Genomic DNA, 17,610 nt, shown 5'->3' on the forward strand with positions numbered 1-17,610 from the left:
TGCCTATTTCCTTCTGAAATAAACTCTTGCAACTTAGCTTTCCAGGACACCAATTTTGCCATTTTGTCTCCCTAGTTTTCTTCGCACATTTCTTTTGTACTAAACCCTAAATTTTGGGAGTATCTGGGGGGTCACTCTCAGCTTCTCTTCCGGACACTCTCTTCCTAGATCTCATTAATCCAATAGCTACAAAGACCTATACTGACTACTCATAGTACTGAGCTCTCAGAATTCCAAAAATCATACCAGCTGACATTTATTCTTGGGTGTCCAAATGGCAAATGAAATTTAACGTAGCTCAAAAGGAACTGTTTTCTGTCCACAATCCACTCCTCTTCCCTCTCTCTCAATAGAGTACTGCATTAAAATCTGCATTAAAATCTCAGGAATGCCTTGATTTTTTCCCTCACATTCAAAATCCAATCCATAAGTCTTGTAAATTCTATCTCCAAGGTATCATATTAGCTGACCATTTATCACCATCTTCACTGCTACAACTCTAACCCAAGCCATCACAATTACCTGACATCTCTTCCTGAGTCTCCTCACTAATTCACATCATTACTTCCCTGTTCAGATCCCTATACCAGCAGTATAAAATCCAAACTACAAGGCCACCCTCAAATTAGCCCTTACCCACATCTTGATATCACCTGCTTATTGTGGGGCCATACTGGCCTTATTACCCTTAAATGCAACAAACTTCAAACACAAGTTCTCTGCATTTGTTCTTCCTTCTATTTGGAATGTTCTTCCAGATCTCAAGGCTGCCTTCTTTCTCTTCACTTCAGATCTCAAATGTTACCTCTTTGGAGAGGCTTTTTATTACCACCCTCAGTAAAGATTAAACAACAGCCCCACCCCCAGTCACTAATACATTCTCTTCCTTAACTAGTTTTACCCATTAGCCAAGTGATCTTAGAAAAGTAGCTAACCCCACTGTACCTGTTAATCCTTCTATAAAATAAAGTCCTCCTCCTTAAAGGCTTACTGCTAGAACCTAATGAGTTGTGTGCGCCCAGGAGTAATCAGGACTGAAATTACTTATTTACATGTTTGTTGCCACCCTCCCTCCCTTAAAAAATACAAGTTTCCTGAGAGTAGACTTGGCTGTACCTGCTATATTGCCAGCCATCACCTAGGAAGGTTTCTGGCTCCTATTAGACGCTAATATTTACTGGCCACTACACACATTTGTCACTTCACATATAATTATTACTTAAGTGCCCACTTTTAAAGAACACTCTAAGTCATTTCTAATAAGTCACCATCCATTGAAATGTCTCTCACATGTTTTGTATTCCAAGTCACTATCCTCATCACATGTCAGGCAGAGTTTTGGTTTTACCTCTCCAAGCTTTAGTTCACCTAAGAACAAAAAATTTTAAAACTTAATAGCGTTATCGTGTTAAAAGATATGTAAAATGACAGGCCCTCAAAAATTATTTTCTCTTCTCAGAGACTTCCAGTACTCAGCAGCCATTTGATTTGTGCCAAGTATCTATCTGTCTCATTACTTAATGCTGTGCTTCCTGAATGCAGTTTCAGATTAAGGAATCCTTATATTTTAGGTGCACTAATGTTGGGGGCTGTGATTTTATAATTTTCTAAAATAAATCCAGAATAAAAAATGCATTATATGCAAATTTTAAATTTCTAGTATTCAAAACTCCTTTTCTAAAATTGAATAACTCATCCTCTAAAGCAAATTGACACTTTTGGCTAATAAGCAGGCATTTCAAACCATTTCTTACTAGTGTTGACTATAATATCCTTTCTGATCCTCAGTCTCCTCAGCTGTGAAATAGCTACACTTAGCTTGTCTAAATATTAAATCAAATATAAAGCTACCAGCAGTGATTCATAGTATATCCTCAAATATTGTAGAAAATTCATCTTAGACATAAAAACAAGTATAAAGATAACTATTGTATTGGTTACACTGAAGTGTCTGCTTTTCACTGATTTGTATATTTATGCTAACTACCCTTTAAAACAGACATCTCCTAAATTCGGCTGCCAAAAAATAAGCTAAATTTATTTCCCTCCTTCAGATGTAAATCTTCAGATTACAAGATCTAGTCCCTATCTCTCCTAGGCTACCTCCTACTATTTTGCCACTCCTTGACCCAACTGCACCTGTCACAGCCTCTTCGCATTTCCCTCCAAGCTTTTTTCAATTTTACAAGCTTTACATTAGCTGGTCCCTGACTGGAATGCTATGTCCCATGTCAACTCTAGAATGGGTAATTGTGAAATACCTATCTAAAATTGCCACTCAGTTTCTTTATATCATCTTAATATTTTGCATAGTATTTACAACCACTCTGTCCATTATCACGTAGATAATCTCAGGGAAACCAAGGGCTTGTCTTATTCATACATAAATCCTCAACATCAATGCCTGGCACTCAGTGGTGTCCAATAAACACTTGATAAACACTGTTAAATGGTTTGTCTTCATTAAAACAATATTTAATAGGTCAGAAAAATAAGAAATGCTCACTAGAGAGCCAGCTATGCAAGTCAGAGAACACATTGTTTTAGACTTCCAAATTTTGAATTTTGTAGGGCTTCAAAAGGAAATGTGGCAAAAAGGATTTTTTTTTTTTAAATGATTTGTTTGGAACACAGGATAGACACTAGAAATGCAACTAAATCAAAAACAGTAAGAGCTTACACTTGCTGAAGGCCACAACACTGTTTTAGATGCTTTATATGTTAACTCACTGAAACCTCCCAATCACCCTTCTGGTTTTACAATTGAGGAAACAAAAGAAAAAAAAAAGGCTAACCATTGAATGGAGTTGCCATTCAAGCCCAGGCATATCCAAAGCCCTCCTCTCAAGCACTATATGGAATCTACTGAATGGATGGTACACAGAAGCTAGGTTTAGCCTAGCCTAAATAAACCACCTGGAGAAAGTTTGTGGGGAAAGAAGAGATGGAGCACAGAAGGGGTTGGGAGCTGGGGGTCATTATGAGTTGATAAAACAGGAACAGTTAAAAGAACGTTATTATCACAAAAGTGAAAGCATCCCAAGTAGGCAGCCGGCTTTGTCAAAACTCTTCATAGATCAAGGACAAAGAGATCGGTTAATCTGGCAATTAACAGAAAGGTAGTAATCTTTCTGTAAATGTTTAATTCTAAACCTGTAGTTAAAGTATATTGCCCAGTATTTGTTAATGCTAATAAGACTTTCCGTCCTACTAATTCTGAAATATATTAAACACAGCTGTATATACAACTACATAAGCAGATTTCAGTCTGTCAAAACTACCCAGAAACTTAGAAATTAACTAAATGATGCAAATGATTCCAATTACTCTTAAATGACCCTGCAAAAATCATTCACAAACGGAATTTCTTTCATGGTAACAGATCATTCCCTTATCAAGTAATTTTAAATAATTTAGAACTGTGGCATCAAATAGAAAGTATTAACACAGAATGAAAAGAAAAACCAAGGGTCTTTATTCATCTATAGTTAAAATATAAATTGAGCAAAATGTCCTAATTTAAAGGAAAAATATGAACACCTATCCACTAAATTTTCATTTACTTGCTACAAACACTATATAAGCACAATTGAAACGAAGCATGTTATGTGGCTAAAATATTCAAATATTTTGTTTCACATAAATTTTTCGGATCAAATGATATTTTGCTCCTTCAAATTTAGTTTTCAGTATAGTATGACATACACATTTTATCCCTTCTAAAAAAATCTTTCCACAGCCATAAAGTTAGATAAGTCATTACATTATAATAAAAACTGAAAGTTTAATATACATTTATAAAAATCTTAAGTCTTTCTTCCTTAAAAGTATTTTAAATTAATGGTTATTTTGGTTTCTCTCCAGTACAAACTTGTGAAGTCTGATTTAAGGAATCTTCATAAACAGTTCAGAATATATCAGGAAAAATTCATTTATACCATCCTTTTTATGAAGTCTCCTTTTTTGAAATTACATATACTTTAGGACCTCATTTTTTATTTGAAGTATATATTCATAAATATGATCAAATGATTATTTCTCCTTTAACATTCTTTTAGAGCTTGACAAATTTGTTTCAAGTTCTGAATTGGGTTATGTCCATAACTTCATATAACCTCAATCTTCCCATCCCTTTCCCCCTTTCTTTCTGAGATGAGGTAGCAACTACCCTTTGGAAAACCCAAGATTTTATTTTTTAATAAATATTTAGTAGTTTGCTTTAGATCATTCTCACCTTCCTTACTATTCTAATATTCTTTAACTTGTAGACCAGATATCCAACTGAACTGGAATAGATCTCTTAACAATGTTCCAGTCTTAAGTGTTTTACTTTTGATACCTCAAATTTCACAAATAATAAACAGTTGCTTTTTAAACAATTCCTTATCTTTACTTAGGTTGTGTGAAATGCAATTGGGAGAAAATATTTTGGAACACAAACCTACAGATTAAATTAGGGACAGATAAATGCTGCAGACATCAGTAGTTTATTTAGTCCAAACACATTCAAAATGGAAACTGAAAGAATACTTTCCACCTGAAACAATTAAACTAGATTCTACTAGCATATAATGCTTAACACATTACAGCAATAAAGATGGTAATCCATTGTCTTCTATACCTACTAAAGCCAAGATGGTAAAGCCAATTTGGTTGCAATAGTGTCATAAGGATAGAATATTACCATCAAAAAAAAAAAAAAAAAAAAAAAAAATCAGCAAATAACAGTAATGGTAAATGAATTATTTTTACTCTGGTTCACTGAAAAGGGGACAAAATGTTAAAAGTCCACAGTACTGCAGGTGAACAATCACCATGTAAACTTCTCCAAGTGATGTTTTAATGTTTTATTCATGGTATGTAAAGACTGAAGCTGAATGGCTCTTTGATCTGATTTTCTATTACACTTAACATTTGCCATAACTTTTGGTGCCACAAGTTTTCATGAGTGGTAGGGCAATATCCTGGATTGGAAATTTTATATATGCATAAAATGGGAAGGAGAAAGAAAAGAGTTAAGGAAAAACTGCTGTAAAACAAAATAAAACACTGACAATAAACCACTTATTTAAAAATAATTTGAATAAAGGCTTCAAAACTCAAAATTAATTTTCTGGTAAGAACTTCAAGTACTACACATCAGAAAGTGTAAAAAGTGTATTAAACAGAAAAAAGAAAAATCCTTAAGTTCCCTCCCCCGCCCCAAATGGAAACTATGAGATATCTATGTCCCCAAAATATATGCAATAGTGCAAGACTTTTCCACAAACATGGAAGACCTCATTCAAGGGAGAAAAAAAAGGGACAAATTTAATTTTACTTATATTGCCCAGTACATGAAAAACAAAATATGTGCATCATTTGCTAGTTTACTAACTAGATAGCAAACAGTTTCAAAATTCAAAACTAGCTTGCTACTATGTCAAGTGCATTTTTTGTTTTTGCCAAGATAGAATGGAGAAGTCTTCCATGCTAACAAGCAGCTTTAAGTGGTCACTCTTATTTTCCCCACTCCTAGCCTGAAACATCGGAGACTCGTATCTGGTATGTACCGAATGTTTCAAGCATAAAATTGAAAATCCTTTGCCATACTTGCAGTTTACTGGAACTTGCTATAAAGACACACAATAATCCAGCAGCTACAAACTTTGCTCACAGAATTGTTTAGAGATTTATGTAAAAATAAAAGATGTCGTCCCAGACTTAAATTCAGAGCCACTTGGGTGCTGACATCAGTTCAAGAATTGTGCAAAATGAATGACAGTTCCCTGCCCCCCAAATAGAAAATGCAAACACTTAAGAGCTGCTGTTCTTTTTTCTCTGAAAATTGCAGTATCCTCACCTCAGGTTTACTTGCCATTTGTGGACTCTGACTGCTTTTAAAATGTCACTAAAAAATGTACATCAAGTTGACTGACTTTTCCAAGCATCTCAAGTGATACGTTTCAATGTTCACATTCACACTGAGACAAGTCAACATAAGACTTACTCAAATAACCGTCTTCCTCCTTCCCTCTCCCTCCTAAACAGAGAACACACGTCGTTAACTGAAGAACAAAGTAAATAATATGCTAGTCAATTTTACTGATTTTAAAGATACTGCAATTTTATACACTTCAATGATTTTTCAACATTTTGCAGCTGTTTGGCTTTGCAGCACAGCAATTCATACACTATACTGTACAAAATTACCAGCAAGACTGGAATGATGTATTAATAGAAGGCACCATCATGCTTATTACATTACCAGAGAACAAAAATACAGTAAAGACAATTTTCACTGTACATAGCTTAAAGAAAGGAAAAAGGGGAGGAGGAGTGTGTTGAGCAGCCAGCCATCCCTGTACTGAAGAGGGGCAGGTAGAAAAATCTTAGATATGGAGCTACTAAATCTGGTCTAATATTCAAGACCGTAGCATTTGAAGTTCCGATTTGTTATTTAGTTCATAACTAAATGATTTATTGTAGTTAAGGTTTATGTGTACACACGCTGGTCACAGCAAGCAGATAAAATGCCCTCATCATTTCACAAACTATTCCCTACTGGAAAAAAAGATGAAAAATTTTTTTCCCCTGTTGCCTTCTGTTGCAAATGTCAATGTGAATGAGTTCATAGTACCCATTAGTGCATTCTGATGAGTGCACAACAAGTTTCTGTTGGTTTGTATATTTTTGGGGGGAGCCAAGAAAAAAGGCAAGATTCTCCAATTGCACAAATTGCACTATTTGTGTTTCCAACATTAACAGGCAGAAACAGTAACACTTAAACAAAATGTGCAGCAGGATTTTTTTTTTTTGACTCAAAGGACCTGAATTCAGTTGGGCATGTCCTTTTAAAAAGTTCATTTTGTTGTAGATAGTTTAAGATACGGTCATTTCACAGTCCTTAATTCTCCAAGTCTAGATTTATAAATTAACAATATGAATCTTGTTGTGAAACGGGGGAAATAATGTCCACCTCAATTTAACTCATAACCAAAAGATGCTTTTCACATCAAAGAAATGATAAAAAAGGCTGTGTCACATTCCAAAGCCAAAAAAAATTAACAAGAATGCAAACACGATGAATAATGTACCACTGCCAAGACTGCCAACAGTGGGGCTTCAGCGACGCTGTCCTGTGAAGCGGCCTTCCATCTGCCCGGTTCCTCTTCCAGAGCCAAGTTTCTGTGCCATGCCACCTCTTGGAGGAGGTCCTCTTCCATCCCGGTCACGCATCATTCCACCACCCACTATTCCACGTGGACCACCAGGACCTCGATCATTGCGCCTAATATCCCTGCGATCATCACCACCACCTCTGGTTTCTCGCTCCCTTGCAGCTCTTGTTTTTTTCTCTTCCACATTTAAACGCACTTCCCCTCGAAACATAATTGGCTTTAAAAGGGAAGAAAAAGATTTACATGGGCAGGTTAGACAGCAATAGTAATGCATTGCCTTGAATACTTAAGAAAATCCTAAGAAACAAATTTAAAATGATCCACACCCAGACTTTAAAACTACAAACAAATCATTCTTTGCATAAATACCATTTCGTAGTGAACTATTTTTAGCTTTACCATTAAAAAAGATCCTATATGGTTTAAAAATGCACCAAATTAATATTATATATAACAAGAATAATAAAGGCTTGAATTATGCCCTTTAAGTCACTTACTTTTGCAATTAAGATTCTCTGAACTGGTTCAGAGTCATCAAAAACCACAAAACCAAAATTTGGAAGCTTTCCCCCAACACCCTTGGTATTGATGCGAAGTTCCACAACGTTTCCAAAACCTGTAAAAATATACATTACACCAAGGGTTAAATATTTTAACTGAATACTCTGTGGCCTTAATTGCTCAGGATGAATAACCTTAATTTCTTCACTTCATTTCAAAATAAAAGTTACAAATGGCTACATCCAATGACAACTAAGATACATTCACCCATATTAAAGTTGTTTACCCCAAAAGCCAACAACTAGTCGGACTGCTTGTTTTGTTAGCCTTCAGCATCTTTATTACAGACCTTTCAAAAAAAAAGTTACCTGCATAGTTTTAGAAAATCAATGACATTTTCTATTTCTGACTTGTATTTGCCAAATGAATACCATCTCCAAACTTAAGACTGATTCATCCAGCTCTTTCTTCTAACCTCTAGAGAAGTAGGCCAGTCAATACTAAGTATAGTCACTGGGAAACACCTGATATAGCCTTTCTACTCTCTTCTGGTAAGTGACTGGTACCTGGAGATATACAAAGTATATATAGAGATAAAAGGTTTTAAAAATTCTAATTACATTATGAAAAAAGCTCTATTATCTTGCTTAATTTTACAATAAAGCAAAAAAAAAAAAAAAAAAAGCCACTTACTCATGAAGAACTCCTTCAGTTCATTTTCATCAATATCATGTGGCAAGTTACCAACAAAAAGTTGATGACTGTCTGGATAACGAATTATTCTACGGTTGTCAGATTCATTCTGTTCAATATCTCCTCTGCCTGAGAAAAGGAACAGAGCAGATACTGAAGATTACAATGTCACATAAAAACTAGTTCAAAGCAATGAATGTAAAAATCTTTTAATAACAATACTCCTGTTTTAGTTTAATAAGATATCTCCTTGAACAGTGGTAGAAGTGCCTATTATTAGTAGGTTAGTTAGAAAACAACATGACACTAAAGTGTAAAGTGAGAGTATTGACTAGATTGCTAAAGCCCCTTCTAGATCTACTTATCTGAAAGTCAAACGTTAGTAGTACAAGTATTCCTCCTTAACCAAACTTTTGCCATCACCCAGGAGCCAAATACATTTCAGATAGTGAGGTATATTTGTACTAAATATTTGTTTAGTATTTTGAAATTCAAAAATTAATCTTTGGTTGTAATGAAATTACAGCCAAATCAGTAAATTTAACAGTAATAATACCTCATTATGTAGACTTTTATATATATGTTAGGGTGTTCATATATACACACACATATATATAAATCTTATTTGATCCTCCCCAGAACACAAGGAACACAGGTATATAACGAAAGCACTGCACAAGAAAAATTTGTGTAATAATAGCTCATAATTTAAGGGTCTCACGTGAGATGAGAAACTCAGTGGCAAAGCTAGGACAAACCCTAGCTCCTCCCATGACTTCTTGTTTAGTAAACACTTATTTTACTTTTGTGGGAAAAATTACATATTCTAAATTTGATGTATACTATCTCCCACCTCCTCCCAAAAGCAATCTAAACATACTTATAGAATTCAAATAAAAGTGCTACATATATTAGCTAACAATGGAAACAAGTCAAAAATCATGGCAACTTACTTAAAACCTAAGACAATCAAAATAAGAAGAATCAGGGTGTGCTTATTGTTTATCTGTGAAGAGATAAGAGTGCTAAGTAAGAGAGTAGGTTATTGGCAGCTCGGTTTTGATTTCTTAGAACCAGTGACAATAACCAAATAATACTTGTTTCAAAATTATTTTATACCTTCAAAATACAAGTATGTATGGCATGTCAGCTAATCCTCCCTTAAAAGTTAAGCTGTTTTGCCCCAGACTGTATTTTAGCAGGTTACTTAAACCTTCAAGAATTTTGAAAATAAAAGAATTTGTGTATAAGACACATTATAGTTTTTTTTTAAAGTTCAGTCTTTTTCAACTTTTCAAGCACTAAATGCAATGCTAAATTCTAAAGGCTAGCAAAGAAAGGACTGACTCACCTGGTCTTGGTCCTCTAGGAGGGAAACCAGGTCGTTCTCTAGGTCGTTGTTCACGAACACGAGGTGGCTGAGACTGAACTTCTGGTTTAGCTTCAACTCTCGGCTAAAATATAAGGGAAAAACACATTATAAAGAAACACATTCCACAGAAGAAAAACCAACTAAAGCAACTACCAAAAGTCAGTAATAAGCATAATAGTAATTTTAAGTTTAGAATGTTTTTAACATAGTGTCCTATGTACATGAAAAATAAATTTTTATAAAAATATTCTGTACCAATCTAGGACTGTAGGGTAGGTTTTGGTTTTTCCCACTCAAGACCATGTAAGTCACAATAAGCTGGTTTTTACAACTGCATTTTAAAAATAAAGCTACAACCACATTGAGACAGCATAAAAGGTATTGGCATTGCTATAAAAAAAAAAAATCACAAAAAATGCAAGATGAGCCACTCCATGTAAATACATATACGAAAGAAAAAGAGCCATATTTATCTTAGAAAGACAAGAATATATGACACATACTTTCTAATTATCTAGTTAGCTGCCTTTCAAATATGTAAGTGTTCAGAGCAATATCCTCTAATAAATAAATCTTGAAAATTAGTATTTTGATAGTTCGAAATATGCAACGTGGCTTACTCTAACATCTAAAAATACTACTTTTAAGTCAAAATGCACACAAGAAAACAAGATGGAAATGTATATATAGTATCTCAAATCGTCACAGAAGTCCTTTAAACCTTCTGTTGTTCTTCCTTAGGAAAGGTGTGCATTTATTTAAGGACTGACCCCAACAATTTTCCTTAACTGCTTCTTGGAAGGTGACAGGGGGAGTAATTGGACATTTAAGATGCATTCCAAAAGTTTCTGTTAACTGCTGAATTAAACACATATAATTAAAGTAACGATTTTTAAAACAAAATAACATCTGCATCTATTACCTTTTCCTTAAAACAATGGCATTTTCTGTATTCCCAACATCTTCAGGTTGTCTACTGCCCATATTTATTTGTGGTCCAAGGAAGAAACAAAACATATACACCTTCAAAGGATGCGGAAAACACTTGGCAGAATATGAAGAACATGTCCTCAAGTCAGAAAGCTAGCAATTTCAGTGCTGTCTTTATGGCTGATCATCTCTGAGAACCTCAGTCCAGGCAGTGGCTCAAACTCTTTCATCATTTACAGTAATTGAGATGTAATTTGCAAGGACAAATTTTGATACAAAGTGTTATGCTTCCTTCAAAAATAACAATTTATTGTAAATGACTTTACCCACTGTAACCACTTAACTCCTACACTAGCAGTTTTTAACAGATTTGCCTTTCTCTTCCCAAATTCTTTTTCCATACAGATTTCCCATTTTCTTCAACAAGATGGAATTGCTTTCCATGTTCTACAATTTTGCTAGTTAAAAAAAAATTTTTAATTTTAACTCTTCAGTTTTTTTTTCAGTTATTTATATGTATTTATTCTTATAAAGACCGTATCTTAACTCATTTCTACACCACCCAAAAAAAACCAAAAAAGTGTTGTTAGATATAGACATTTAGGAACTATTGATTCATTTAAAATTAAATTACTTTCACAGTTCTCTAACCCAAAATATGTAGAAGAATACTGAATGCCTGACAAAGGAACCTGAGTTACAATCCTGAGACTGTTGCTATCTATATTTGGAAATTAACACTATAAGTTAATTTGACCCATAATGTGATACCTTAAAAAGACAATTATTTAGAAATTTCAACTAACGGGGCTTAAAAACACAACTTGAATATGAATGTAAACAGAATTAAAGAACAGATGTACTCTAATGAGTTTTGATGAAGCTATTGTGTTTAGGAAATTAATAATAAAAATAGCAAATGTGCTTTTTAATTTAAAATCTCAGAAAAACCTCAGAATCATTCAATCTAAATATCATTAAAGAACTTGAGGCACCTTGATTGATTCAATTTCTTTTCAAAACAAATTACCAAAACAAAAATAACTACAACTAACAAAACAGAAAATTCATTATCCTTTAAGGATTTAAAAGTAAAACTATAAATTTAAATAATTTTCAACATCTCACAAATAATTCATACATTAATTTAGCAACCTTTTAGTATACATCTGATGCTAATGCAAGAAAAATACGAAACTAACAAAAATCTAACAAAATCCTTTCGATAACTGATTAAAATATGTCACCTAAGCCACATGTGCACTTATAATTCTTCAGGCTCAATTTCATGATTAAAACTATTTACTTCAACAAAATAAAATGGCTAATAGACCACATACTATTTCAGGGCCTTAGAATTACCTCCATGTAACCAGAAAGTGTGCTCACATTACAAATCCCACAAGTGAAAATCAAACAGAATATGAAATAAAAATGGAATCAAATTAAGTCAGTAACAAGCAAAACCACAATAAACAAGTCCTTCAATTAAACATAAGATACTTGAAAGAACTAATCAATTTCTATACCTCATCTTTTTACCAAGAAATTAACTTACGTAATTCTAAATTAATGCCTACCAATACCCAAGAATTAGATTTAATTCTTATTTTATTAATAATCTATGCTAAAAGTGTTAAGGAAATAAATACTACATTAAAGTAACAAAATAAAATTGAAGGGTATATTAAATCAAGTGGAAAAATCATAAATCCATTCTAAATACAGCCTAAAGAGATCAGAAATTTCTCTTAAAATTTAAATTATAAACATTTAAAAATCTTGTTTTAATAAGGGTGTGGGCTGGGAAATACAATCTAGTCTCCTATAATTCAAACACTAACTTCAAAAATGAATAAAAAATTCTTTTCTTAGGCAAGAAGCTAGGCTCTAATGTAATTTAGACATGCCTTAAATATAGTACTCTTCTTCTCTAATGTAAATAGAGATATACTGCCTTCCAAAGGGCTAAAGAAACCTATAGGTTTGCATGAGCCTGGTGTCCATGCTGTCCAATTGCATGAATTCAAAGCCTAGCCCTACTATTTATATACCCGTCTGACGTTAGGTGAAGTACTTTAGGCCTCAATTTACTTATCCGTGAAACAGGAACAATAATAGTAACCACCCTCAGAGTGGTCATGAGGATTAGATGAGGATAAATATAAAGTACTTTGACAATGCCTGGTTATAACAAGCATAAGCTATTTTAACTAGTAGTTAAGTTTAAAACAAATGTAGCCAACTCTCTGAAATGGTATTTTTACATTCCAAATGCAAATCTGATAAATCAATCCAGAAGTTATTTATCAGGTCTCGAGATGAGTTCAAAAGCACAATCAATACTTAGTAAACTAATTTTCTTTATTAAGATAGAATCCTGGTTTGTGATCTGAGGTAATTACTCAACATTTTCTGAATATCTAACTGAAAACAACAGGTATCATGAGCCATGTATTCTATTATGTACCTGATTATGTGTACCAACATCAGAAAGAGTGTCTAATAATTACTAGCTACTTCTGAAACCTCAAAGTTTCACTGTTTAGAGCATATTAACGTATATACAAACAATTGTATATGCACTAACCATTTTAAATGTAAATTTTCTAGCAGAATGAAGGTTAACTCAAAGTGTAGGGAAAAGAATTGAACACACTTTTTAACTGTGACTATGAACTTAATTTAATTCTAAACTATACCTAATAAATGTAGTAGCCAGTGTCTTATTTTCAATGTTTTGAAAGCTCTGAAATGGGTAAGATGACAAACAGACAAAAAGCAGAATACTGGAATGATCAGTTAAGGTGAACACTACAGTCATAAGTTGGTACAGGCTTCAATTAAATGGTATGAATCACTTATTGAGAAGAGCTTAGGCAGTGTATTTTAGAAAGTATTCTATTTTTTAAAAACGGTGATCCTTTATAATGCCACACTACTTTGTGCCTTTCCAAATTTCTTCCTTAAAATATTTCTGCTAAATAAAATATAACTTTTAAAAAGGAACTTATTTTGGTTATTCTAAGAAGCCTTTTAAATGACACTACATATGCTGGTAAAACCAACTTAATCTGTATTTCACACACCCAAGCCCCAAATACCACCTATGTAGAGATGATGAATGGAGATTTGGCATTTAAAGTGGGTGCACTGACATTTAATACAATTTTTGTATATTTAATCCATAATTTCTGATTGACTCATTTAAAAAAGTATAAAAAAGATAAGCAATTGGCAATGTAACAAGGATACAATCCAATGTGTTCACAGATCGGTTACCTGTGAGACTGGTGCTTTAACATGGGGTGGAATTCCAGAGGAAGAAACAGTACCACTAGGAGGCAGGTTTTTACTGGTCACTGAAGCCCAGGAGAAAGCCTGCAGGAAATGCAACAAACCTAGACTACTAATCATGGAAAACCACCAACATTCCTATATGGAAACTTCCAAATATATATTCTTTTTCATTTCTAAACTATTGCTCTATATTGGAGGACTCCTAAAAGAAAGGCACACACACACATGCCAGTCTATGTGCCAGCTTTCAAAATCTCATTATGTGAGATTTGACGGTTTTGTCTGAACTACTAAATAAATCCACAAGCAAGTTCCTATATGCTCTAAGTAGATGAGCAAGTAACAAACAAAAGCACTAACGACTACACATGATAGAAAAATAAGAGCCTAATAGAACCAATTTCTTTCCGCTTTTAGGGAAAAACAGGGTGTGTGATGATGTTAAGGGGAGAGGGGAAGGACAGGAAAGAAGAAAGTACTAGCTGGAAACTTTAGCAAACATTCACAAATTGAACAAGGAATCTCCTCTCACTACCCAAATATATTTTAACCTTCTACTTTTACAGAAAGATAAAAGATGTTTCAGATAGGCTTAAATGATACAACTATGGGTGTCACTCATCTTTCCAAGACAGTTTAATTGGTGTAGTAAGGAAACTATTCTCATTTAAACCAGAAATAACAGGCATCTCTTCTTTTAATATACCAACTCGTTTAAGTTGGGAAGTTGCATGACTCACTGCATCTGTACGTAGAGAACTTAATAGAGAATGGAAGAATAACTCTCAGCTTTATACATGGACCCAAATAATTTCATGTAAGATACTAAACACTGCAAACAAAGATTAATCCTAAATTTCACTCTGAGGGGTATTTTTTTGGAGGGGGTAAAGGGAATACAATGCGATTTCCTCGGGATTACAAAAAACCCACAGCTTCTTTCATATCCATAAAAAAGTAGTTTACTATATTAAACAATTTAACATAATAGAAGAAAGGTCATACTTCATTGATGGCATCAAATATGAAAGTGTGATATTATAGATTAAAGAGTTCCTTTGATCTAACCTTTGGTGGTTCTTGTGGCAGAGAAACGGGTTCCGCAGGAGGAGGAGAAGACGACTTCTCCTCTAATTCTTCTAAGTTCTTCTCCTCTACTGGTGGTTTCAGTTCTTCAGTCTTTGTTTCAGATTCTGGCTCAGGTTCAGGTTCATGAGAGGATTCTTCCAAAGGCTCCTCTATGCCATTACTACAATAAAATATTTCATTTACTTTTCAGTGTGAGTGAAACAATCAATTCAAATAAGATAAAACTCAGTATTTCTCTAATCTAAAAGACGTAACTAGTAATAAGCTATTTTGAAGCCAAAGTCCAACGAGAACTAGAAGGCAGAAGGGAACAATATTCTCAAGCATTTCTTCAATTCCACTGTTTTAAAACTGGATTACTAAAAATATTTACTTTAATAAATAACTATAAAGAAACTCCAGGTTTAAAAAATTGTGTTGTCCCAAACACTCTACATTATCAGTAAGTGATCACAGTTCTGGGCCAAAGTGTGTTCAATTTTTGAAATAAAACAATTATTTCCAAATTTCTTGCATAGTAAGTACTCAAATACTGGCCTGATATATAGATTTATCAAAGATTTACTTCCAACAATAATTCTAGGAACAAAAACTACTTTACAACTAACTACACCATAGCTTAAACCAAATTCAGCCATGCAAACACTGTTCTTACGTCACAGGGTGAGCTTCATAGTAACCACTGTTAGCATTTTCTTGCACAGGTTCTGGAGATGGTTGCCTTTCTTCTTGTTCCTCTTCTACTTCATCTTCTGATTCTGGCAATACATAATACACCACATCTCTTTTTAAGAGGCTTAGCACAATTTGATATACATATTTTTTAAAAAGTTCTCTTAAAAAACTTGAGCAAGTAAGATAAAGTTTGGTATTCACCCTATTTTTAAAAAAATTTATTAGTAAGAAAAGGGTAGGAAATAAATGATATTAAAGCCATAACTCAGTTTCCTTTGTCATATCTATTCCATAGGGCAATAATAAAGAAAAGGAAAGAATTGATGTATATCAATGGAAAACCAATTAAGTAATTATGGTGTAGCCAAAAAAATTGACATCCGACAAAAAATATATTAAAAAAAAAAGTAACTTTTGGGCCAGCATAATTCCATTTTTATAAAAGTAAGTACTGGTTAAGTGTAAGATCCAACAAAATTCTGTAATATGGTTATCTATAGAGGATGAGACTGAGGGGGAATTTTTCACGTTCTATTTTTTTTTTTATAAAAAATATAGTGATTTTTATGTAATTTCATATAATAAACACCTATATTGTTTGTAAGAAAAATCAAAAGGAACAAAACAAAGAAAAGGGGTTTTGACTCAGTTACAATATAGGGAAAATTCTCTAAGTTTCACACTTTTCACGTCCTTAAAGAGTAGTAACAGAACCTTTCTACTTTGAAAGTAACCTCACCTTCATCAAGTTCTGGTTCAGAATCACCGAATACTTCATCTTCGTAACGAAACATATCATTATGAACGTAAAACTTATTCGGAACGGATCCCTATAGAAAAACAACATCCAAATACACCGTAAATACCCATAAATGTGGCACAACAAATTACATAGCATATTGTATTTCTATTTTAGTACTATGTAGAAATAATGTACACTCCATAATTTTCCAAAGTTGAACATGCTATCATGTTAATAAACTACAGAGAATCACTCAAATATTGAAACTCAAGAAATGCCTACTCAATGTAAGAGAACCAGAACCAATTAACAAATGGAACTTTTCCATTTTAACATGTAACCTAGTAAACATAAAATACTTTTTGTATTATTTCTGTAATCCTAATAAATGTACACATTTGTATGAGTTTAACTTTTACTTTGAAATACTCAAAGTGTACAAGTGCACGCACTCACACAAAGCTCAAATAAATTATATCAACAGATTCAGTAAAATTTCTCAAAAAAGCCACATGTATGTATATCTAAACAAAAAGAAAACTCTTTGGACATGTAAACCACTTAATAACAGACAAATAATATCATATAAATGAAATAGAAAAATTACATGAAATGAAAACTTACTTCAGGAGCCAGAACAAAGGTTTGCATAAACTTTCTCTCTGGCTGTCCACTATTAGATAGCAAACCCATGACCTGGACAACTACTCCATCACTCAAGGTTGCATGAGCATCCACATGACGAATTTTAGTATGACATTCGCTGAAGTTCAGAGATAATACTTTGTGGTGTATATCCTTTATTAGAAGAAGAAGGAAGGGAGGAAATACAAATTCTTGCATTACCTATATGACACTACCAAAAGAACTTCACCAATTTCCTTACAATTTGTTGACTATTTACTTAACCTTACTGCCTCATTTGAACCCATTCCACCGTACTATGTATTACTGCCAGACTGATGTTCTTAAATCACCATTTTTAATATGTCACCTCTCTACACAAGAAATCACAATGGCTGTTTCCCATTATGCAGTAATATGGGCTTTATTCAGCTTTCTCCTACCATTCTGTATTAAATGATCATTGACACAAAATGTGTTGACTACTCCTTGACCTCACACCTAATTTTACTTTACTGTGTGTT

At 33.4% G+C, this 17,610-nt stretch overlaps 1 protein-coding gene across 5 annotated transcripts in view; it reads right to left on the reverse strand.

Moving 5' to 3' along the window:
• Positions 1-4,468: 4,468 nt before the first annotated feature.
• The window catches only part of G3BP2 (G3BP stress granule assembly factor 2), a 67,832-nt gene continuing 54,690 nt past the window's right edge, over positions 4,469-17,610 (reverse strand). For 3 of the 5 annotated variants that reach the window (XM_039845477.1, XM_039845475.1, XM_039845476.1), the window contains exons 4-12: positions 17,087-17,260; positions 16,460-16,550; positions 15,701-15,803; positions 15,025-15,205; positions 13,939-14,037; positions 9,706-9,808; positions 8,355-8,483; positions 7,658-7,776; positions 4,469-7,377 (exon numbers count right to left, since the gene is read on the reverse strand). In XM_039845477.1, the coding sequence (XP_039701411.1) occupies positions 7,105-7,377; positions 7,658-7,776; positions 8,355-8,483; positions 9,706-9,808; positions 13,939-14,037; positions 15,025-15,205; positions 15,701-15,803; positions 16,460-16,550; positions 17,087-17,260 (1,272 nt within the window). In that variant the 3' untranslated portion in view covers positions 4,469-7,104. The remainder of the gene's footprint in view (positions 7,378-7,657; positions 7,777-8,354; positions 8,484-9,705; positions 9,809-13,938; positions 14,038-15,024; positions 15,206-15,700; positions 15,804-16,459; positions 16,551-17,086; positions 17,261-17,610) is intronic. The other 2 variants (XM_039845479.1, XM_039845478.1) reach the window with 1 other exon arrangement.

Source organism: Pteropus medius, unplaced genomic scaffold (genome assembly GCF_902729225.1).
Source record: "Pteropus medius unplaced genomic scaffold, Ma_sr-lr_union100, whole genome shotgun sequence".
NCBI classification, from domain to species: Eukaryota; Metazoa; Chordata; class Mammalia; order Chiroptera; family Pteropodidae; genus Pteropus; species Pteropus medius.